Below are 23,482 nucleotides of genomic sequence, written 5' to 3'. Positions count from 1 at the left end.
CACAAGACAGACAACACAACATCAGACGACACCCATGTCTTACATACTTACCATATCCTTGAGGGAGGTAACAATGCAAAATGGTATTAGAAAACACATTACATGTGGGTCTGTGTTTATTAATGAGAAGGTCCAGGGTCAATCACACCCCATCTGGGGGCCACAGGGGTCTCTGGTGGAGAGGCCCTGCAGAATTTAGCTCCTGAGAGCCCCAGACAAGGTAAATTAAAACTGTACACACACACTGTGTCCCACTCAAACAGCACACGTGGCACCTTTCTTTTTATTGTCAATGCTGTCAAAATGTCCACCACCGTACAGATGGTGGGAAGGAACAGACATTGACTCCATCATGAGGAAAGAGAACAGACATTTACTCTACTTCCACAAAGGGTAGTTGACATTAAGTAGCTAAGGGGACAATAGGAAAGCCTCTCTCAGAGTCAGTGCCTCAGTGGGGGTTGACAGGTGTCAGGTAAACTGACCTGACACCAGTGCACACTTCTTCACCAGAGTAATCGCCTACTCATTAATAAGCGGTTATGGACCAAATATATAAAAACACACACTGTGGCATGTCAATAAATGAACCTAAAATATGATCCAAGCATGTGTGGTTGTTTTCCAGGTCCTATCCTGCTACACACCTCTGATAAATAATTGTGGCTACACTAATGCCCTAGAGACATTGTGACAATTTAATAGGCCTTCTCACATTAATGTAGTCTGCATGCCTATACGACACAATAATAATCTGTAACAATATATAGGCCAACAAAAAACAACAGTAGGGATCATATAAAAGTGAGCTCACCTCTGTCTGATAACGTGCTGCTGTCCTCACTCCCTCGGTTCTTTTGGCTAGTTTATTGCAGGACGCCAGAGAGAATGGCCTGTGTCCCACTACTGTTCCGCTGCTTTGTGTAAAAAGCTGCACTACCAGTTCACCAATATAGCCTACATGTAGCAGGTCATACAGTCTTTACACCACACCCACTACTCTTTAGTCTTTACACTCACCTGGGGTTCACGTGGAGTTGGGTATGGGTTTTTACTGAAAGCGTTCCGTGTATGTGTGTCTTCGAACTCTATAAACGAACATCTAAATAAGTCAGGATTCTTCACAAATAGGGTTAATCCATAGTCGTTTAGTCAGTGGAATAGTCATCAAAACTCTGTCCTGGTTTATTGGATTGGAGACGCCTGACACGCGCAACTTTTGTATGGCATTCTCATAGAGAAAGATCGAGAACTCTAGTGGCCAAAAGCCGGTTATAGCATGGGCAGCACCTTTGAGGATTTTCGCCTTTTTTAAGTAGTCAACTGAGTGGGACTTAAGGAAGGATCACATAATGAATTATGCTCGTGAGCAAACGTTCCATAACTGCAGGTGGCAGTAAATAACCAACCTTGGCTTTATACCTGTTCAAACAACACACTCCAGGTGGCAGTGTGCACCCTTTCAGTTTGTTTACCAACTCATAGAAGTAGTAGAAGAAGAAAATGGAGATGGCCTCAATTGCGCTGCCCATGCGCACAGACGCCATGATGGGACAGATACAAAGAAGAGTCCTCTATAATTCTCTACAGGCATCCCCCCTCTTCTCTTTGAACATGACAGTTTTACTTGCCACACAGGGGATCAAATGCATAATCTCCACTGCCTGCAAGTGGACTGTGCACTGAATTATCCCAAAACATAATTAGCCCAAAACAGCGCAATGCACACTCTGCAACTGACAGGGGATGCAAGAAGTCAGTGTTGCTACAGAACTGGCAAATTAACAGATTGCTCCAAAATGTTGGGTGATTGGATAGCCTATTTAGCCGATAGCCTTTCTTCCTCTAGAAACCAAATGAAGAGGATATATTTTCAGCACATTGGAATCCCCTCTTTTACATCCCAGTACTCTCTTTCATAGTCTATATCTTTTGGAACAAAATGAGTTTCTACAACTTCTCACCTACATACATTACTGATGTTTAAAGACAGGGCTGAGCCGCTCTGTCCAGTTGACTAAACAGATAGTCTCCAAGCATACAGAGTGCCCCGGGTGGACGTCTGGAAGCTAGACTCACCGCATGAGGGAGCATGACACTGTCTGGGACTCTGAACAGTTGAACAGTCAGGTAGCCCACTGCTCTTTGAATAGTATTCTTGGAAGGAGTGAAAAGTGGACATACCGGGTCAGAAAAAAGGGATGATAAAATGAGGTGAGTGGGTGATAAGAACCGGCTTTGATGGAGAGGAAGGAGAGAGCATATACTGTAGGTGTGTGCAGGGGAAGTGGGTGAGAAAAGGGGGTCAGGGGAAGAGAGTGGGTGGGATGGTAGAGAACCCCCTGATCTACATTATTGTCCTCTGCCTCGAGGGACCTAAAGTTACTTTCCCAAGGATCTGGTTACCCCTAACAACCTGTTTAAGTTGCCAAAAAACAAGATCCCACCTCCTCCCTCTTTAAAAAAGACTGAGAAGTGGCACATAACATACCTCTCTCTCCTAATATATCGAAGCCCCCAAGATAACATTTCCTCAGAAGCGCTCAACCTCCCCCTGCACCAACCTCTCTCCTCTTCAGCCCCTACTATAATCATAATGTCTACCCGGCAACAATAGAGCTGCTTGCATTGGGGAACAGTCTAATAGTAGGGACATGTGCCCACTGCGTCCTAGTCCCAAATTAAATGTGAATTGATTAATTGCTGAAGCTTAGTGAACTCATTTTAGCTTGATGATGGGGAACCAATTTCTCAAGCCAGTGGCTCTGCATGCGAGTGGGTTTGGTGTTGTTGGGTAGAGAATCTAGTTGCCAGTCTGCAGCCCATTACAAGCATACCCAATCCAGAATGCATACACTTATACCCTGGGATACCTACACATAGAACTATCAACTCATAGAAGGTGCCCATGCGTTCCCAATTGGTACATTCTACCACTTTCACCATGTGGCCAGTCCCTCCTTTTAAGTGTTAGGTACTATATTGAGCGTGAGATCCATGCTTATGGTTCAGTAACATCTTCCCCACTTCTTCAGCTCCTTCTAGTGGATGCCGTGTGTCGCAGAATGAAAAAGTCATATTGTAACCAGATTGTTTTATTTGATGTACTAGAACAACACTTCATTTCCACATCACCACAAACCACCGCCTCTAATATGGAGACAGGGAAGGGTAAACAAGGGCAGGGTCTCATCAATAACTCAGCAACCTCAGAAGTGACCAGTCTGCAGCATTCTGATTGGCTGCTGTTGGGGGGAGACTGTATGCAATGGTAGCTGACAACGGGTGGCATTACCATTCTTATTGGACTACTAATCACTCATGTTATTAGTAGGATTCCCATTTGTCTAGTCAAACATCATATCGATATTAGTAAGACCCTGATTGGTCTGAGCAGTCATTACGTGGATGTAAGCCGGCGATTGGTCTATTCGGTCAGCATGTCGGCTCCCTCTCCCCCGGTGGCGTCTGTTAGGCTGAGGTCCTCCAGCATCTCCATCAAAGAGATCCGAGGAGCGCCCTCGTCATCCGTGTCACTCTCCACTGGGATCTTAGACGCATCTGCAATACAAAACAACACAACTTCATGAGGCTACAGCTAAATTGGATCAATAGAAAGCTATGGGTGACAATTGGGGGAAACAGACAGGTTCTCACAAGAAGAACTATAAAGAGATGCAGAAAGCTGTGGTCCCACTCACCTCTGAAGATGTTGACGTTCTTTCTCAGGGCTTCGTCTTCCTCCAGGTCCTCTAGGAAGTCCTGGTATTGTCTGAAACAGGAAGAGAGGAGAACAATATATAAATCACCTCCAATGTTGTAGACAAGACACCTTTCACAACTTACAAAGTCATCACCTGGATATAGTGCATATCCATCCTTCACTCTCAGTTCTCTCTCCTCATCCCTTCCTGCTTCTCCCCCTCTACATTCCTCCTCGCTCATCAGTTCCTCCTCTCCTCCTTACCTCTCATCTTCAGGCGCCATGCCCTCTCTGTCTTTGTCCATCTCCTTCAGCTTCCAGTTCCTGCGCTTCACCCTCTTGCTGCGGTTGTAGCTCTTCTTGATCAGCACCTGCAAGTCCACAACAAGCATGTTCAAATGGCTTCAATAAGAGACCCATAAACAACTCAGTTCAAGTTTAATAAATTTAAATTCGTAATGACATCAACCCGACCAAAAACAGAGTCTGCAAGAGCAGGCCGCAACAAGCCTGCAACTTCTCCCGACTCACCCCCGCCACCGAACGCTGCCAATGCCGGCCCCACGGAAACACTGACTGTGGAGATGCTGCAATCCGTGATAGGCACCCTCAAAGCCGACATTTTCGGAAAAATTGACTGTCTCTCTACCAATCTCAGGTCAGAGATATCAACGATCAAAGACGAGCTTAAAAAATCTATCGAGAGTATACAGAATAAGCTCGACGCACATGGGGTGACTTTATCGGATTTGGAGCGAGGTGCTACAGACCACAGCACTCGCATTAGCGAGCTAGAGGCTAACGTCGGCTCATTGACAACTAGGGTGGCATTCCTCGATAATAGATGCGAAGATATGGAAAGTAGAATGCGGAGGAACAACATTCGTCTACTGGGAATACCGGAGGGAGTGGAGGGCCCAAGGCCCACGGAGTACATGGCCCAGCTACTTCAGGAGCTGCTCGGGCTAGAGGAGAAGCCATTGCTAGACCGGGCTCACCGCACTCTGCGTAGCCGACCCAGGGATGGAGAACCCCCACGACCATTTGTCATCAGGGTGCATTTCTTTCACGTCCGCAACGACATACTGAGAAGATCGGGAGAAGCATCCCCTCTTCTACATAAGGGTAAAAGAGTCTCGATATTTGCGGACTACACAACAGCTGTGGCTAAGAGGCGGGCTAGCTTTGGAGCTGTGAACGCCAACTACACGCCTGCCCGGGCGTGAAGTTCGGCCTCATCTACCCTGCGGTTTTGAGACTGACTTTACCGGACGGCTCCATGCACAGATTCGAGGACCCGGCTATAGCGGCAGATTTCATCAACAAGAACGTGAAAGCGGCTGTTGTACCACATGGTGTGTAACAAATGGTTGGCTAGCTGGTCTTCCTAGCAGGCTAGTTAGCAGGCCGAATGGGTGACTAACGAAGCCATCTTTGCTGGGTTCATCGACATATGAATGTCATTCTCTTTTTTATCTCTTTATTTCCAGCCCAGGTTTGCCGCCTCTAATGCCAATATCTGGGGGTCTGCATGGCTGTTTCAGTTTGATCATTTACCATCTGCGTCGAGGTTAAACCTCTCTTAATCGAGGATAGTTTTCCTTAGACTCTATTGGGGACCATTCTATCCATGTTTGGCTTACTCTAGTTAAATGGTCACTAATCTTAGGTAGCACAGAGTAAGAGTTATCATGCTTAGCTCTAAACTTTCTTCGTATTTAGGGGTTTTGCTTGCATCTCATTTGGGGAGATGCTTCGGCAAGGGCGGGTGTGAGGGAAGGGTTTGTTCACTCTCTATTTGTATATAGTTTGTATACGTTTTTTGTGCCTCTTCGTTTGTCTTTGTTTTTTACATTTGCGCTTTTAGGTTCAACTAAGATCTTCAGTTTACATTGTACCTTGTCCTTTACACATCCTCTCTCTCTCTTAAGATATGACTCAGCCTAGTGTAGCCCATACTGCTGGAGGGAATGGCTTTAATTTTCTTACTTGGAACTGCAGGGGCATAAATAACCCAGTTAAACGTAGTAAGGTGCTACACCATCTTCATCATTTGAAAGCTCACATCATCTTTCTCCAAGAAACTCATCTGAAGGTATCACAACACTCAAGTCTTAGGTGCAGATGGGTGGGTCAGGTGTTCCATTCCTCATTTCAGAGTAAGGCGAGAGGGGTGGCCATTTTACTTCACAGATCGGTACCTTTTACATGTTCTAAGGTGATCGCAGATCCCCATGGTAGATATATAATTGTCAGTGGTAGGCTGCTCAATACAAAGGTTCTTCTTGTTAATATCTATGCTCCTAATTGGGACAATGGTGATTTTTTCAAATCGGTTTTCTCTACACTCCCAGATATGTCCACCCATATGTTGATTTTAGGAGGTGACTTTAACTGTTGGTTAGACCCACAATTGGATCGATCCTCCACTAAACCTACCACCTTATCAACCTCAGCTAGAGTTGTTCGAACCTTTATGTCTGAATTCGCAGTCTCAGATCCTTGGAGAATGGTTAATCCAGCTGGGAAAGCATACTCTTTTTTCTCATCGGTTCACCACACTTTTACGCGCATAGACTACTTCCTTGTTGATGACCGGCTCCTCCACTCCATAACTTCATGTTCATATAACCCAATTGTTGTATCTGACCACGCCCCTGTTACTATGGAAGTAGCTTTTCAAAATGTTGACAATCAGCGACCGCCTTGGCGACTAAAAACTCAACTGCTCAGCAATGAACACTTTGTCAATTTTGTTTTGAGTCAAATCGACTTTTTCATGATTACAAATAGAACCCCAAACATCTCTGCGTCTACTCTCTGGGAAACTTTGAAAGCTTATATCAGAGGTGAAATTATCTCCTACACCGCACATGAGAACAAATTGAAAAGGAATAGGTTATCTATGCTAACACGCTGTATTGCCCAATTAGATGACATTTATGCCGTTTCACCATCCCCCGGATATTTATAAGGAACGTTTAACTCTGCAAGCAGAATTTGACACACTATTAACAGACCAGGTTACTGAAATGCTTGTCAAGTCTAGGAGCACTTACTATGAACAAGGAGATAAAGCCAGTAAATTATTAGCTCACAAGTTACGTCAACAATCATCATCATCTCAGATTACAAAAATTCGTACATCATCTGGGATATCATTAGATCCTGGGGGATCAATGAGGAGTTCAAGAGATTTTACCAGTCTCTATATACCTCTGAAAGTAAAGCGGATACACTGGAATTGGATAATTTCTTCCACTCACTATCTGTGCCTTCGGTCGGCGGGATTTGGTAAAAAAATTAGAGCAGCCGATCACTGTTGAAGAACTGTCTAACGCTGTTAAATCCCTTCAATCTGGGAGAAGCCCAGGGCCTGATGGCTACCCGACAGAGTTTTATAAAAAGTTTATCACCAAAATAGCCCCTATTCTAATTGAAATGTACAATGATGCATTTGTAAATGGTGCTCTCCCACATACTCTCACTCAAGCAACCATTTGTGTTATTCTTAAAAAAAACAAAGACCCTCTTGACTGTGCATCATACCGTCCAATTAGCCTGCTAAATGTGGACTATAAAATTCTAGCCAAAATTCTGGCAACGCGGCTAGAAACAGTCCTCCCATCAATTATCTCTCCGGATCAAACAGGATTTATAAAAAATAGACACTCATTCTTCAATCTCCGAAGATTATTTAATATTATATACAATCCTTCTGTCGACAATACCTCTGAAGCCATTATATCCCTGGACGCGGAGAAAGCGTTTGATCGGGTGGAATGGAAATACCTTTTTTACACTAAATAAATTTGGCTTTGGCTCCAAATTCATGACCTGGATAAAACTTCTGTACTCATCCCCCCAAGCCTCTGTCAGGACTAATAACACTCAATCAGATCGCTTCCCTTTGCAAAGATCGACACGTCAGGGTTGCCCTTTAAGTCCCTTACTGTTTGCCCTCGCCATAGAGCCACTTGCAATAGCACTTCGCTCCAACCCCCCTCATCAAAGGCATAGTCAGATACGGGCACGAACACAAACTGTCTTTATATGCAGATGATTTATTAATATACACATCCAATCTTTCTGTCTCTGTCCCTGCTGCCCTTGCCACTTTCGCATCCTTCGGTCACTTATCAGGGTATAAACTAAATCTCAGTAAAAGTGAATTGATGCCACTTAACATGGCTGCAAAAAAATCCCCTTTACATAACTTGCCATTTAAAATAGCTCACAGTAGTTTTATTTATCTCGGGGTACATGTCACAATTAGGTTTGAAAACCTTTTTTCAAGCCAACTTTGCTCCTCTCTTAACCCGTACTAAGGACGATTTGGAACGGTGGTCTTTGCTACACCTCTCCTTAGTTGCTAGAATTAACTCTATTAAAATGAATACTCTCCCTAAATTCTTATACCTCTATCAGTGCCTTCCAATATTTCTACCCAATACATTTTTCAAAAAGATCGACGGCCTAATTCTACCCTTTATATGGGACAAAAAGCCTCCTAGGATGCGAAAACAGCTCTTGCAGAGGCCCAAACCAGACGGCGGTCTAGCTCTACCAGATTTCAGATTCTATTATTGGGCCGCTAACCTTAGGATCATTCAGTACTGGTTGCAGAGCAGAGTGATATTCCCACCCCCAACTTGGCTGGAGATGGAGGCTGCCTCGTCTACACCGGCATCACGGTCTTCCCTCGCTCACTCCTCTATTACAGGCCCTTACTCCTCCTTCACCAATAATACATGTGTCAAAACAACATTGAAGATCTGGAATCAATTTAGGCGCCACTTTGGGTTTCAAACAACCTCTTCCTTGGCTCCGGTAGCCTCAAACCCAGCTTTTCCCCATCTATGATTGATGGTGCTTTCTCAACATGGTCTAATCTCGGTATTAAAAGATTCAGAGATCTGTATACTAACAATACATTTAGTACGTTTCAACAATTATCAGCTAAATTTGGTCTCCCCAGACATCATTTTTTTAGGTTCTTACAAGTCCGGAGTTACGTCCGCAGCATAGATCCAGGATTCCCCAACCTTTCTGGTGGAACACAGTTCGACACATTTCTCACCCCACTTCCTAATCAGAAAGGCACATTGTCAATAATCTATAGTCAAATTTGCTCACTACAAGCCATCTCATTAAACAATATCAAATCCTCTTGGGAGGAGGAACTGGGTGAGGAAATATCTGATGAACTATGGGAAGGGGCACTCAAAAGGGTACATAGCTCTTCTATTTGCGCTCGACACGGCCTCATCCAATGCAAACTCATTCATAGGGCCCACTGGACCAAAGCAAGACTATCAAAAATTTACAAGGATGTGAACCCTAATTGTGTTCGATGTAACCAGTCCCCTGCTAATCATGTGCACATGTTTTGGTGCTGCCCATCTCTTGTTGGTTTCTGGAAAGACATCTTTAACACACTCTCAGAATTAAGCGGCACACAGATCGAGCCAGACCCTCTCATTGCATTATTTGGAGTTTCCTTACCCACAATACAATTGACCAAAATGAATAAGGATGTAATTGCCTTTGTCACGTTGTTAGTGAGACGATTAATTTTACTTAGATGGAAATCCTCTGCAGCCCCTTCTCATGCTCTTTGGATTAAATCTATTTTGAATTGCATAAAGTTGGAGAAAATAAAACAGACACTCAATGGGTCTGTAGACAAATTCTATGTAAAGTGGGCTCCCTTCTTTTCTTATGTTAAAAGAATACATTTCCCTGCAGTTCCAGAGTGATGTATATTTATATATTGGTGATGTAAGAAGCCTGGTATGTGCATATACGACATCTCGGATGTTAAGGACGGTAATAACTGTGCTAGCTGACCTATAACAACTGGATCAAAACAGATATTTTTCCTTTTTTTTTTTTTTTTTTTTGTGTTTTATCTTATTTATGTATTTAATGTCAATTTTTTCTTTCAGGTCTGTCTCTCTATGTTTTGCTGTATCGTTGTCTTCAAATTGTTGTTCCATATTCATACCATATAACTTTCAAGTGCAATTATTTACTAAATGCTGGTACTGAAAATTCAATAAACAAAGTATATAAAAAAAAAAAAAAAATGCCTTCAATACATGCATTGATTTTGTTTTGTTATTATGTATTCTGTCCTTTGCAGTCATGTGCTGCAAGTGAATAGTATTTGGTCAGGCGGCCAATGTTTCCATTAGAGAATTGACATTTCAACTCAATGCAGCAAACATAATATCTGGCCAATACCACAATGTCCACCAGGGGGCAATGTGAACTAATGCAGACAGTGCAGTACATTGTCAAAGGTCTGTTGTTTTGGAGCAGGGTTCTCCAACCTTTTCTAGCATGAGAGCTACTTTGAAAACATTTAACTTGCGAGCTACAATTTATTTTATTCGAAATAGGCACATTGTTCCCTTCGCCTCTAACTCGTCCCAGGGTCCTTGGTGTACAAGAGATGTGTTTTCTGTCAATATACCTGGCAGAATAATGGTTGATAAACAGTATTTGGCATGACAGGCCCATAAAATAATATTTTGTATTTTCCAGAACTGTTTTCTGTTGTATTTTTTCTGGTCTGGGATTTTTGTAATGTTTTCTACTCTCAATATTACAAATATTCATAGAGAAACAATGAAAATTGATGTTCTGAGTCCATGTCAATGCTTACATCACATCAGAAATATGTGATGTCTCCCGAGTGGTGCAGTGGTCTAAGGCACTGCATTGTGCTAGCTGTGCCACTAGAGATCCTGGTTCGAATCCAGGCTCTGTCGTAGCCGGCCGTGACCGGGAGACCCATGGGGCGGCGCACAATTGGCCCAGCGTCGTCCAGGGTAGGGGAGGGAATGGCCGGCAGGGATGTAGCTCAGTTGGTAGAGCATGGCGTTTGCAACCCCAGGTTTGTGGGTTCGATTCCCACAGGGGGACAGTATAAAAAAAATAATGTATGCACTCACTAACTGTAAGTCGCTCTGGATAAGGGCGTCTGATAAAATGACTTAAATGTAAATGTAAAATCAGAAGACCATTTTTGAGGTCTGGAAAGTGTGTGTAATTCCCCTTTAAATTGCGCATCTAGCAAGAGAGGAATGTGTGGGTCTAGCCATGTTACGCTTCCAACACACCAACTGCGTCATTGCGTTTTGGTACACCCTGCCTGTGCCATTAAACCCCTACAACTCATCCAGAATGCCGCAGCCCGTCTGGTGTTCAACCTTCCCAAGTTCTCTCACGTCACCCCGCTCCTCCGCACACTCCACTGGCTTCCAGTTGAAGCTTGCATCTGTTACAAGACCATGGTGCTTGCCTACGGAGCTGTGAGGGGAACGGCACCTCCATACCTTCAGGCTCTGATCAGTCCCTACACCCAAACGAGGGCATTGCGTTCATCCACCTCTGGCCTGCTGGTCCCCCTACCTCTGCGGAAGCACAGTTTCCGCTCAGCCCAGTCAAAACTGTTCGCTGCTCTGGCACCCCAATGGTGGAACAAGCTCCCTCACGACGCCAGGATAGCGGAGTCACTCACCACCTTCCGGAGACACTTGAAACCCCACCTCTTTAAGGAATACCTGGGATAGGATAAAGTAATCCTTCTACCCCCCCCCAAAAAAAAGTGGTTTTAAAGTAAAGTGGTTATCCCACTGGCTATAAGGTGAATGCACCAATTTGTAAGTCGTAAATGTAAATTCATTTCCAATGGAACGCTGCGTTTGCCTCGCAGCATTGCGTTGCAGAGGCAGTTGCAGTGCGTTCTGTGTGGTGCATACTTTGGATTTATCGAACGTATGCGTCAAACTGTCTGCGTAAACGTGTTGACAGAAATGGTAGCAGAAGGTGAATGTTGAACTTTAGTTGCACACATATCTAGATGATGCTGCATACTATTTTGCACAATGACGCAGTCGGTGTGTTCAAAGCGTTAGGCCTACTGCAGCAGCGTGTCATGGCAGAGTTTGCAAAAAATGGCCCCAATTGAAACAAATAATCATAATTTATAGCTGTCAGGTAAGCCTACTTTGAGGTTAACATTTAATAGAGAAGGTTTTTTGGGGAAGTCTGTCTAGTCTTCTGTATAAAAATGTGCACAATGTTGGGTTGAACCTCAAACACAAACCAATTGAAGAAAAAATACGTTATCATTAGCATCGCTAACTGGCTACATACGGAGTGATAGACAAACACGCGCACCAAACACACAGACAGGGGCAACATTGCTGGAAATTAATTGGCAGATATTGTGTTAGGTTTGGCTTTTTAAGCCAATAGTGGCTAACCAGGGGTGGGAACATGTCAATGTGGCTTTGATTGGATATTAGCCAGGAGCTTTATGTTTATGTGATGGAAAAATGGATGTACTTTCAGAATTGATTGGCAGCTACTCATATGTGGGCTGGGAGCTACAGGTAGATCTACCTGTTGGTGATCCCTGTTTTGGAGGATATACACGAGTGTGCACACAGTAGTATGTACTGGTTCTTACCACGTCAGGAATATGACTCGGGTTCATCTTGTTCAGAAACTCGTCATTAACATTGGAATTGGCAAAGTCAAAGCTAGAGGGAAACAAAAGTGAAAAGACTTAACAGGTTCTCTTACTTCACAAGCAAAATAATTAGGTATTGTTTTGATTCTCTTATACAGCAAGAAGTTACATGAACATTTAAGAGTTGTGTAGCTGTATAGAAGCCCATGACAATCACCTACCCCTGCACCATGTCTCCTATGTTAAGCAGGTGGCCCAGGTGGGTGCGACAGTGGTACTGCTGAGCTGTGTCCATCTCTGATGTCTTCTGCACCCACACCTCAGCCAGGGTGTGCTGGAAACACACAAATCAGAACACACACACACAAGATTTAGCCTAGCACCACCCTTACTTCTATTCCTTTCCACTAAATGGATGAAGGGTGTTTAGTGTTCCAACACCCTTAGATGGGGGAGTGGATCGTTATCGTACCGTAGCAAGCCCATTCCCTGTTCCATTTTACACAAAACACTTCATGTATTGTGGAGGGTTTTTCTCTAATCTGATGTGCTGCTTCAGGAACAATGTAATGGTTCACTATTGATTTTTCTTCCAAGAAAAGAGAAATGTTCCCCATAATTAAATCTGCTCGACACCACTTTCATTAAAGCCACAAACACACCAAAGACCCGCAGTCATGCTGTATCAACCCAAACAATCTGTCTCGCCAACACACACACTAGAACATGTTTTTCCTCACATGGAGTGAGGGAAGTTGCACGCATGAACACACACAACATCTAAAGAAACAGACTAGCAGCATTTATTTCTCTTGTAATTGAGGCATTCTTGCTAATGATGCACACTTCTGCCCAATTCCAAATCACCGCCCATTTCCCTCAGAACTCCTACCTTATTGGACCTTATGCCTGCTCCCGCCCCCAGCTTCTGGTTCCTGATGACCTCAGTATCCATGACGATGAACTCCTCCAGTTGCCGTGGGCTAACGAGGCTGCTGAAGGGGTTGCGCCAGTATGTGCCCCCATCCACCTCAGCGACTGTTGGGGTCAGACAGGAGAAATAGAATTACATGTTTATCTCTATGGAAAGTCCAGTTTCAATTTTGACTGCTCAAAACAACACCAATAATTTCCTTGTGTGTGCACGCACGCAAGATACATTGATTTATTTTAACTTCACCCCCTCCTGCAGTCGAGTGCTTTGGCTAGCATGGATCATTGTTCTGCCCAGAGGCTGAGGTTGAGAAAGGCGGCTCTGGAGCAAAGATAGCCTTTCTTTGAACACTAATTAAAAACGTGTGCCCTGCCTTTCAAAATATCAGAATTAATCACAGATGGAATCTTTTTACACACAGCACACAGGCAGTAATAACAAGAAATGAGTGTGTGTGTGTGCCATGTGTGGAATGCCCTGATTAGACACAGAGGGAGGCTGTTGAGAGTGAGAGGATGGTGATGAGCATGTGGTGAACAGACACACTAAACGATACTGGGTTCAGTTAGGTACAAAAGACTAAAGTCAAGTGGAATATAATCACATTCCATCAGTCTAACAAAAACTGATGCTAAAAATATGGAGCAGATGGTAAACATTTGATGCTTGTTACGGATACAGGTATCCTGTGTCTTTTTCCTCTCCTTCTGCCCTAATCACAGGTGTCCTGTATGTTCCTGATTGATGGTCGTTGGGGTGTCTGCTGATTGCTGAGGTGGACCAATCAGTGGACATTCCTCTGCATTGCACCACCTGTTTCTGGTTTTTCAATCACACATCCCATTGTTTAAAAGCCGGTCAGTTGTGTTTGTAGAGAAGAGGCTATTTTCCGTATGTGAGTATGGATACTGTGGTGTCCTGTGTACTTACTCATTTGCTGGTTACTCTGTTTGGTAACTTTGTTGTGTGTTTCTGGGAAAAGGGGAATTTAAGCAAGTTGCCCTTGGGCATACATTACCCGTAGGAACACTGTCTAAGAACACTAGTTAGACCTGAGCGGACCACCCACTGTATTTTTGTATGATTAGCAGTAGCTTAGCGGTTCTTGAGGCAGGCAAGATCAGTTTAGTTATTTTTTTACACTATTGTTTCATTTCTTGGGTCCTGCTCAGCCCTTTTTCCCAAACCTTTACCGTGTGTTCAAAAATAAAAAAAATTGTGTTTGACGGTAGTTTATGGTTGTCGTGTAGTTTTTGTTCTCACTGTTCCATGTCACGATTCTAATTTGCATGAATTATGTTACGGGTCTCTTGTCCATCCACCCTAGACGTTTAAAGCCACGGGGTTCGTAACAATGCTTTATATCAAAACAAGCACAAACTCATCCACAAATCCAATCACCTTTCAATGTTGAACTTGTCAACATATCAACATCAATCAATCAAGCAAAGCATATATCTAAAAGCAATTTTTCAGTAGCCAGAATAGCATGTGGTGAAACAGTCTCTGTCCCCTGGCAGCTAGGGGCCGACAGTAAAGGTGGTGCTGGTGTGTACTGTACTCACTCTGCAGGGTGTTGGGGTCGATGAGGTGGATGGTGCTGGTGACTCGGGCACACACACACACCTGGCCCATGTTCCCCAGGCTCTGAGCCAGACGCGGCGACAGACACACCACGTTGTCCTGGGGAATGAGACAAAACAAACCAGGGGTCAGACTGAACTTTGGAACCTCCCTCCCCACCGGATTATTCCATAGAGAAACCGACAGCAAGCCAGCCAGCTGTAGTACAGGAGAGATTAACATTCAACTCTGGATTAGGCTAAACCTTCATGAACAATCTCCTCTGAATAACAGAGGCTGTCATTGCCAGTTTGGTTATACAAGGGGTCGGCTAGGTTGTTTCATCAGCGTGTTTACAATTTGTCTCACAAACGCAAAATAAGATTCTGATTAGGAAAACATTTCATTGATCTTGAAAATGTTAAGTCATATCCGTTTACTTAATATGCCAGTGCTGTAATACTTCAATCAGTCATTGGATAGAAATGCACAAAAACACGTGGATAGAATTGGATATTAATTAAATTCACTCTTCACATGTATGGTCAGAAGCCAAGCATCAATGCTTGTGTACTCAGTCTACATGTTGGAACCTATGAGTAGATTAATCTACTACACGAATCCAAAAGAAGAGCATTGACGAGAAACCTTCACTTAACAAAAAAGCTTGAGTAAAGATTCCTGACCTAAACACACCCAGATTGATTCTAATTAAGTTTTCATTTGATGGTTCAAAAGCATCGTCTAAAACACAGTTCTATCCAAGGGAAGCTGTGTCTGTTATAAGGAATCTGTATAGGTCTGCCCTGGACTGTTTGTACCTGAGCATTTGAGTATAGATGCGCTCTGTTCACCTATTCAACCACGTTTCAGCCCAGCACCTTAAAGATATACAGTGCATTCGGAAAGTATTCAGACACCTTCCCTTTTTCCACATTTTGTTACGTTACAGCCTTATTCTAAAATGGATAAAATATTTTTTTTCTTCCCACATCAATCTACACACAATACCCCATAATGACAAAGCGAAAACAGGTATTTACAAATTCTTGCTAATTTATTCAAAATAAAAAACAAATACTTTATTTACATAAGTATTCAGACCCTTTGCTATGAGACTCAAAATTGAGCTCCGGTGCATCCTGTTTCCATTGATCATCCTTGAGATGTTTCTACAAACTGAGCAATCGGGGGAGAAGGGCCTTGGTCAGGGAGGTGACAAAGAACCTGATGGTCACTCTGACAGAGCTCCAGAGTTATTCTGTGGAGATGGGAGAACCTTCCAGAAGGACAACCATCTCTGCAGCACTCCACCAATCAGGCCTTTATGGTAGAGTGGGCAGACGGAAGCCACTCCTCAGTAAAAGGCACATGACAGCCCGCTGGGAGTTTGTAAAAAGGCACCTAAAGGACTCTCAGACCATGAGAAACAAGATTCTCTGGTCTGATGAAACCAAGATTGAACTCTTTGGCCTGAATGCCAAGCGTCACATCTAGAGGAAACCTAGCACCATCCCTACGGTGAAGCATGGTGGTGGCAGCATCATGCTGTGGGGATGTTTTTCAGCGACAAGGACTGGGAGACTAGTCAGGATCGAGGGAAAGATGAACGGAGCAAAGTACAGAGAGATCCTTGACGAAAACCTGCTCCAGAGCACACAGGACCTGAGACAGGAGTGGCTTCGGGATCAAGTCTCAATGTCCTTGAGTGGCCCAGCCAGAGCCCTGACTTGAACCCGATCGAACATCTCTGGAGAGACCTGAAAATAGCTGTGCAGCGACACTCCCCATCCATCTGACAGAGCTTGAGAGGATCTGCAGAGAAGAATGAGAGAAACTCCCAAAATACAGGTGTGCCAAGCTTGTAGCGTCATTCCCAAGAAGACGCAAGGCTGTAATCGCTGCCAAAGGTGCTTGAACAAAATACTGAGTAAAGGGTCTGACTACTCATGCAAATGTGATATTTCAGTTGTTGTTTTTTACAGTACCAGTCAAAAGTTTGGACACCTACTCAGTCAAGGGGTTCTTTATTTTCACTATTTTCTACATTGTAGAATAATAGTGAAGACATCAAAACTATGAAATAACACATATGGAATCATGTAGTAAACAAACAAACAAAAAAAAAGTGTTAAACAAATCAAAATATATTTTATTTAAGATTCTTCGAATAGCCACCTTTTGCCTTGATGACAGCTTTGCACACTCTTGGCATTCTCTCAACCAGCTTCACCTGGAATGCTTTTCCAACAGTCTTGAAGGTGTTCCCACATATGCTGAGCACTTGTTGGCTGCTTTTCCTTCACTCTTCCGTCCAACTTATCCCAAACCATCTCAATTGGGTTGAGGTCAGGGGATTGTGGAGGCCAGGTCATCTGATGCAGCATTCCACTCTTTTTTCTCCCTCCTCCTTTAAAAAAAATATATTCCCCTTTATTACTTTCCAACCCCACCACCCTTTCCCTAATTGGAGTAAACTAGTGAACAACAATGCTTAGGCCTCTACTTCCAGCTTATATTTACTATATACATTTTATGGACAGTCAATTTTACAATAATTATATTTTGTTTGTTTTTTCTCCTGAACTACTTCTACTCTCAACCTCTCCGATCATTTTCATGATGCCATCCGGTTTGCTTCTATATGCCATATCTTTCTAACTGTGCTCTTTCACAAAAGCTCCAAAACTACAACCTATATATACGTATTATGGACACAGTATGCTTACATTACTAGTTATCAGTTGTTGTTAGTTGTTATTAGTCCCATCCTTCAACTCCATTCAACACCACCCATCTATCTCTTAACACCATCCATATAGGATTTCTATTTGCCATATATTTTTCAAATGTACTGTGATGTTTTACAAAAGTTCTGAACATTTCTATTCTCATTGTTTCTACATATTGTAAATTGAAAATAAATTTTTTTGCTAAAAGTATTATTATATTATTGATCGATTGACTATGACTTTTCAGATCACCCAGTAATGCTATCTGCAAGGTTAGCTCCAGGTTCTGTCTCTTCGCAGCAAAATCTGCAGAGCTGGGAAGATTGTATCCCCCATATAAATAACATTCTATTGGTAGCAAGAATTTTATATAATAATTTAAATTGAAAGATTCAAAGTTTTGAATCCGGTGTCGTTTTGCGTATCAGTTCATAAACACTATGCCATGGGATCGGTAAGTCAAAAATCTCTTCCCAACTATCTATATGGGACGGCTGTCAATCCTTTGGTCCTTAAAATGAAACTGGTATACTTTTTTATTTATCACAATTTTCTTTAACCAATTATGTTCTTTAATGCAAGGCCGACAGACAAGTTCTTTACATTCTCCCCCTTCCACTTTCCTCTTCCATTTTTGCGGTAAGGCTGCAATTATTTGGTTGTAATTTGGGGTAGAGCAGACATTTCCATACGTTTTTGTTAGCTGCATGTGCAACATAACTCCACCAGTCCTACTGATGATATCATTTACGAAGATTATACCCTTTTTAAACATTTTGTCAAAAAAAAAAGGTGAATTTTTTAGTGATCCAATTCGTAATATAGTACATTTGTCATAATTATCACTCTCCTTCTTGGTAAAATAGCCCTTACACAGCCTGGAGGTGTGTTGGGTCATTTCCTGTTGAAAAACAAATGATAGTCCCACTAAGCCCAAACCAGATGGGATGGCATATCACTGCAGAATGCTGTGGTAGCCATGCTGGTTAAGTGTGCCTTGAATTCTAAATAAATCACAGACAGTGTCACCAGCAAAGCACCCCCACACCATAACACCTCCTCCTCCATGCTTTATGGTGGGAACTACACATGCAGAGTTCATCCGTTCACCCACACCGCGTCTCACAAAGATACGGCGGTTTGAACCAAAAATGTCCAATTTGGACTCCAGACCAAAGGACAAAATTCCACCGGTCTAATGTCCATTGCTTGTGTTTCTTGGCCCAAACAGGTTTCTTATTTTTATTGGTGTCCTTTAGTAGTGTTTTCTTTGCATCAATTCATCCATGAAGGCCTGATTCACACAGTCCCCTCTGAACAGTTGATGTTGAGATACGTCTATGACTTGAGCTCTGTGAAGCATTTATTTGGCTGCAATTTCTGAGGCTGGTAACTCTAATGAACTTATCCTCTGCAGCAGAGATAACTCTGGGTCTTCCATTCCTTTGGCGGTCCTCAGAGCTAGTTTCATCATAGCGCTTGATGGTTTTTGCGACTGCACTTTCAAAGTTCTTGAAATGTTCCATATTGACTGACCTTCATGTCTTAAAGTAATGATGGACTGTCATTTCTCTTCACTTATTTGAGCTGCTCTTGCCATAATATGGACTTGGTCTTTGACCAAATAGGGCCATCTTCTGTATACCCCCCTACCCCCCACAACTGATTGGCTCAAACACATTAAGAAATTCCACAAATTAACTTTTAAGAAGGCACACCTGTTAATTGAAATGCATTCCAGGTGACTACGTCATGAAGCTGGTTGAGAGAATGCCAAGAGTGTGCAAAGCTGTCATCAAGGCAAAGGGTGGCTATTTGATGAATCTCAAATATATTTTGATTTGTTTAACACTTTTTTGTTTACTACATAATTCCATATGTGTTATTTCATAGTTTTGATGTCTTCACTATTATTCTACAATGTAAAATATAGTAAAAAGAAAAGAAAAACCCTTTAATGAGTAGGTGTGTCCAAACTTGACTGGTAGTGTACATTTGCAAAAATGTCTAAAAACCAGTTTGCTTTGTCATTATGGGGTATTGTGTGTAGATTGATGAGGGAAAAACTAACAATTTAATAAATTTTTGAATAAGGTTGTAACGTAAAAAAAATATGGAAAAAGTCAAGGGGTCTGAATACTTTCCGAATGCACTGTATGTAGAGCATTTGACCTTCAGTATTTATGAGGAAGATGCTACATACCTTGCAAACAGGAACAATCTCAATGGAGTAGGTGCTCTTGTAGTTGAATGTGTTTGAGTGGATGTCGTGGGAGATGAGGCGCTGGGAGGTCTTCGACCTAAACAAGACAGAGTGACACAAACAAACCATAAAGACAATACTACAATAATATCTTGTCAGAAAATATAAGCAACTTTCTCAATCATCTCCATGCTAAGCTAGAAATATATATTTTTTCAAAAAAATATATAGATGTCTATAGACATTGAATAATTGTAGCACTAGCCACACAGACCGCACTTACTGTGGTTAGTGTGGTCTAGCTCATCACAGTTCAATTCAATGTCAACATGTTGTCCCAACACCAAATGAACATTGCATGGGTATTATGCAATAACCATGAAGGAGCCATCCAGAGTAGGAGATGTCACCCGTAGACACTGACCTCAGGTCAGAGTTTTGTCACTACAGGGCAATCTCTACCCGTAGTGGAGGGTCTCTGGTGCACTGGTTCCTACCTGCAGGGGACTGTGCACTGGAGGAAATCAACCATCTTCTGAGCATGCTGCTTGGTGGCATAGTAGAAATCAATACCATCTGAGAGAGGACAAAGATTAAAAACAAATCAGTCCTCAGTCAATAAATCAATCACAGGCACACACCACACGCGACCTCAGTCATCACCATTCCAACACACGTAATACTCCAGCCTCAGTAATACAGACCAGATGGGCCCCTGGGGGGAAATATGGCCGCCACATGTTGATGCCTCAAGGCTTTTAACTCTGGCTAGAGAGGGAGGTAATTTATATCGAACTGTCAAAGGCCAGCTTCTCCCTTACAATCTGGTCCAACCGCACTGGGCACTGCTTCTGAAATATCTCTCACTACACAGTGTGTGTGTGACTGAAAATAGGACCCGTCAAACAGCATTGTTGGCATGGTAAATGGAATGCTCAGTACTATGATCCTACCACACTGATTATGAACACATGGCCATGCCCTTCTAAAGCCTGGGATAGGAAAGCTTTATTAAGAAAATCATCAATGTCAATAGAAAGCTTGAATGGTCTGGTGTCTCTTCCTGGATGAAAACCCCACTTTAGAGCAGTATATTCTATCCCAAACCCACCATGGATCTCTTTGATGTTGAGTGCGTTCTGATGGAGTTTGTGCTTGAGAATCAGCTGCTCCAGGTAGTAGAACGTCTTCTTGTGAGAAGTCTGTAAAAAGGACCAGACCAATATTAGGTTACAAACATGTTAAAAACGATTGTTGTGGTGAGCAACATTAATAATATAATTATAATCATCAGTGTTACCTTCTGTCTGACTTGCACCACAGAGTTCCAGAAGTCCTTGGCCTCGACACGGTGGCAGTCGTCACACATTTGGCCCTGGATGACAAACTCCACCACAAACACCTGCTGCAGGATGGCTCCGTTCATCACCTGGACAGGACAGATCACACAACCATCAACCACTATTCTCTTATATGACTGACTCAGAACATAGTTCAGGACTGTAATAAAACACTTTAAAATCCAGAACTGGGCTAGAAAGCTGTGACCCAAAGGGAATTGGCTGTGACCCAGCAGCGAATCATTACCCACCAACCATTTGGGAAACACTGATGTGTAAGACTTTATTCATCAGGGTGTGGTGCTGCTATTTCTGGTGACTAAAGGGCATCTAGATACAAGATCACTGGTCACACAAAACCCCCTACACTCCAGACAAAGGCCTGGGCCCTGAGGAGCTCAGTTTCCTCTGAAAGGTCATGAAGTTAAGATGACAGCCACTGGCTAACCTTCACCCAATCACTGTGCTCTGAAACTACAGTCAGCCCTTTATCCCTTTACTGTCACCTGGATTAAATAATGACAACATGGACATTAGCGGTGGGACACATCCTCCAGATCAGGTTCCTAATCCACACTAATCCCTTCTATTAAATATCACACTCTCATGCCTCTCATTTCTCCACTCGGCTCTTCCCCTCAATCTCACCTCTTTCTGTATGGTCACCTTCAACTTGATCCGCTTGGAGTGGGGTTCCGTCCACAGGAATCCAGCATCGATCAGACGCACCTGGATTGAGAGGTCACATGAATTTCTGAGGCGAATGGCTACAGCCCTGTTGAAAAATGTGAACAAGTGTATGTTTTAATATAAATAGAACAGAGTAGGGAAGGGATACTCACTTTGGTCATGTTGCCCTTCAGTTTTTTAAGGCAGAGGGCGAGCAGTTCCCTGGACTCCAGAGCACACTGCACCCAGGAGGCTGGAGGCTGCAAGTACCTGCATGGAACAGAAAGAGGAGCTATCAATCCATCTGAACTAATGTTGGAGCCTTGGCAAGATCCCACAGTTAACTGACTAACAATCCTTTGGTCAAGTAAGAGCAATAGACAGGGATTTATACATCTTAGCTGTGGCACTAAGTTAGACAGGCTTGTGATGGTGGTCTGCGCAGTACCGTTCACACTGCTTGCAGAAGTGCAGATTGACTTGCTTGGGGATTCCCTCAGAGATGTCCACTGTGGTTCTGAGGCAGGACACACACATGTTGGCTGGGTTTGGGGGGATGGGGATGCCACAGGTGCAGCACAGGCTGGGGAGAGGAGAGAAACCATTTCTTAATTAGTGCTGTACCAACTGATACCTTTGAAAAAGCTATGAATCTACACATTCACACCAATGGTAAAGGACAGATTATTTGTAGCATGTAGGAGGTTGATCATAAATTCTACTTACATGTTCCCCTGGCTGCTTGTAGCAGGAGCTTGCATGTACTCCATTATAAATGGCTTGGATGTTGCAGTGAGATCTAGATACAAGACAAATCAGGTTGATGTTATGAATCAGACAAATATGTTGACTTTTTAGATTATATACAAAAACGTCATGCAACACATCGACATGGGTAATGTGTATTGATTATAGTCAATACATGGTGGCCAGCTATCTAGTGTACTAATTTCCCTGTTCATGTTTTTTTAGTTTGTTTTTTTACACGACACTTAGCCATAATTAGCTACAATTCTATGATATCTCTCAGTCAGTTAACCATTCATCACAATACCACAGCTCATCTCATTTCATCTCATCTGACAGACCACGCTCTGCTGGCAGTTGTCGTTAGCTAGGTATACAATTGAATTTACTAAACGGCAACCAGTAACTGTTAGATAGAAAAATGCAGATTTAAATGGCTGGTCCTTGCTAGCTAGCCTTAGCTTTGCTAACAGGGAACAACTTTCCTTCGATGTCCGACTAATTTGCGATGATCGCGACAGTTTTGTCATTACATAGAAGGCGCCGTGTTAAAACGTTTCGGGGCCCTTAATGCCATTCATTCAATAACTGATAAACAACACGTACTTACAGAATGTTAGTCCATCTACACGTTGCGGACCTCCACGTTTCTCCACCACAAACTGGAAAGCATGAGCAGGATGATGACGACACACCACTTCCTGGTGGCAAAAGGACCCAGTCCGTTCCTCTCTTTTGCCTGAGTGCAGTTGCTTCATAAACCATTCAAATCCAATACACACAGAAGAAACTGCATTTTAAATGGAAGTCATGAAATGACTGAAAAATTGTAATAATCCAATTAATATTTTTTTATATACATTGGATTGGACAAGAAGGCAATTGTAAATTAATTTACCCAAAGATTAATTTATCGAACCAAAGGCATTATCGTTATCTATATATACTGTACCTTCCTCCTTTATCATTCTTCGTCGTCTTCATCGCCATTATCATCATCATTATTATCATCATCATCAACAACAAAACAAAATATAATTTTACAAAGTACCGTATCCACAGAGTCGCTAAACCTTTGCCTTATCTGTTTGATAACCGCTCTGGGG

The 23,482-nt window shown here is 42.8% G+C and overlaps 1 protein-coding gene across 2 annotated transcripts; it reads right to left on the bottom strand.

The window, feature by feature from the left end:
* Positions 1–3,079: 3,079 nt before the first annotated feature.
* On the bottom strand, positions 3,080–23,417 carry LOC121565447 (60S ribosomal export protein NMD3). Of its 2 annotated transcripts, none has more exons than XM_041876098.2 (17): positions 23,329–23,417; positions 22,983–23,128; positions 22,356–22,428; positions 22,078–22,212; positions 21,803–21,899; positions 21,609–21,689; positions 20,921–21,049; positions 20,732–20,822; positions 20,118–20,196; positions 19,621–19,717; positions 14,688–14,805; positions 13,081–13,226; positions 12,410–12,522; positions 12,186–12,258; positions 3,968–4,074; positions 3,702–3,772; positions 3,080–3,561 (listed from the first exon to the last, which is right to left on the bottom strand). In XM_041876098.2, the coding sequence occupies exons 3-17, from the start codon at positions 22,397–22,399 to the stop codon at positions 3,428–3,430; spliced, it is 1,515 nt and encodes a 504-aa protein (XP_041732032.1). In that variant the 5' UTR covers positions 22,400–22,428; positions 22,983–23,128; positions 23,329–23,417; the 3' UTR covers positions 3,080–3,427. The 2 variants fall into 2 exon arrangements, with proteins under 2 accessions (XP_041732032.1, XP_041732031.1); XM_041876097.2 differs by having other exon boundaries at positions 22,987–23,128.
* Positions 23,418–23,482: the final 65 nt, after the last annotated feature.

Source organism: Coregonus clupeaformis, chromosome 5 (assembly GCF_020615455.1).
Source record: "Coregonus clupeaformis isolate EN_2021a chromosome 5, ASM2061545v1, whole genome shotgun sequence".
In the NCBI taxonomy this organism is placed as follows: Eukaryota; Metazoa; Chordata; class Actinopteri; order Salmoniformes; family Salmonidae; genus Coregonus; species Coregonus clupeaformis.
The sequence above is the reverse complement of the archived record's forward strand: the minus strand, read 5'-3'. Positions and strand labels throughout refer to the sequence as shown.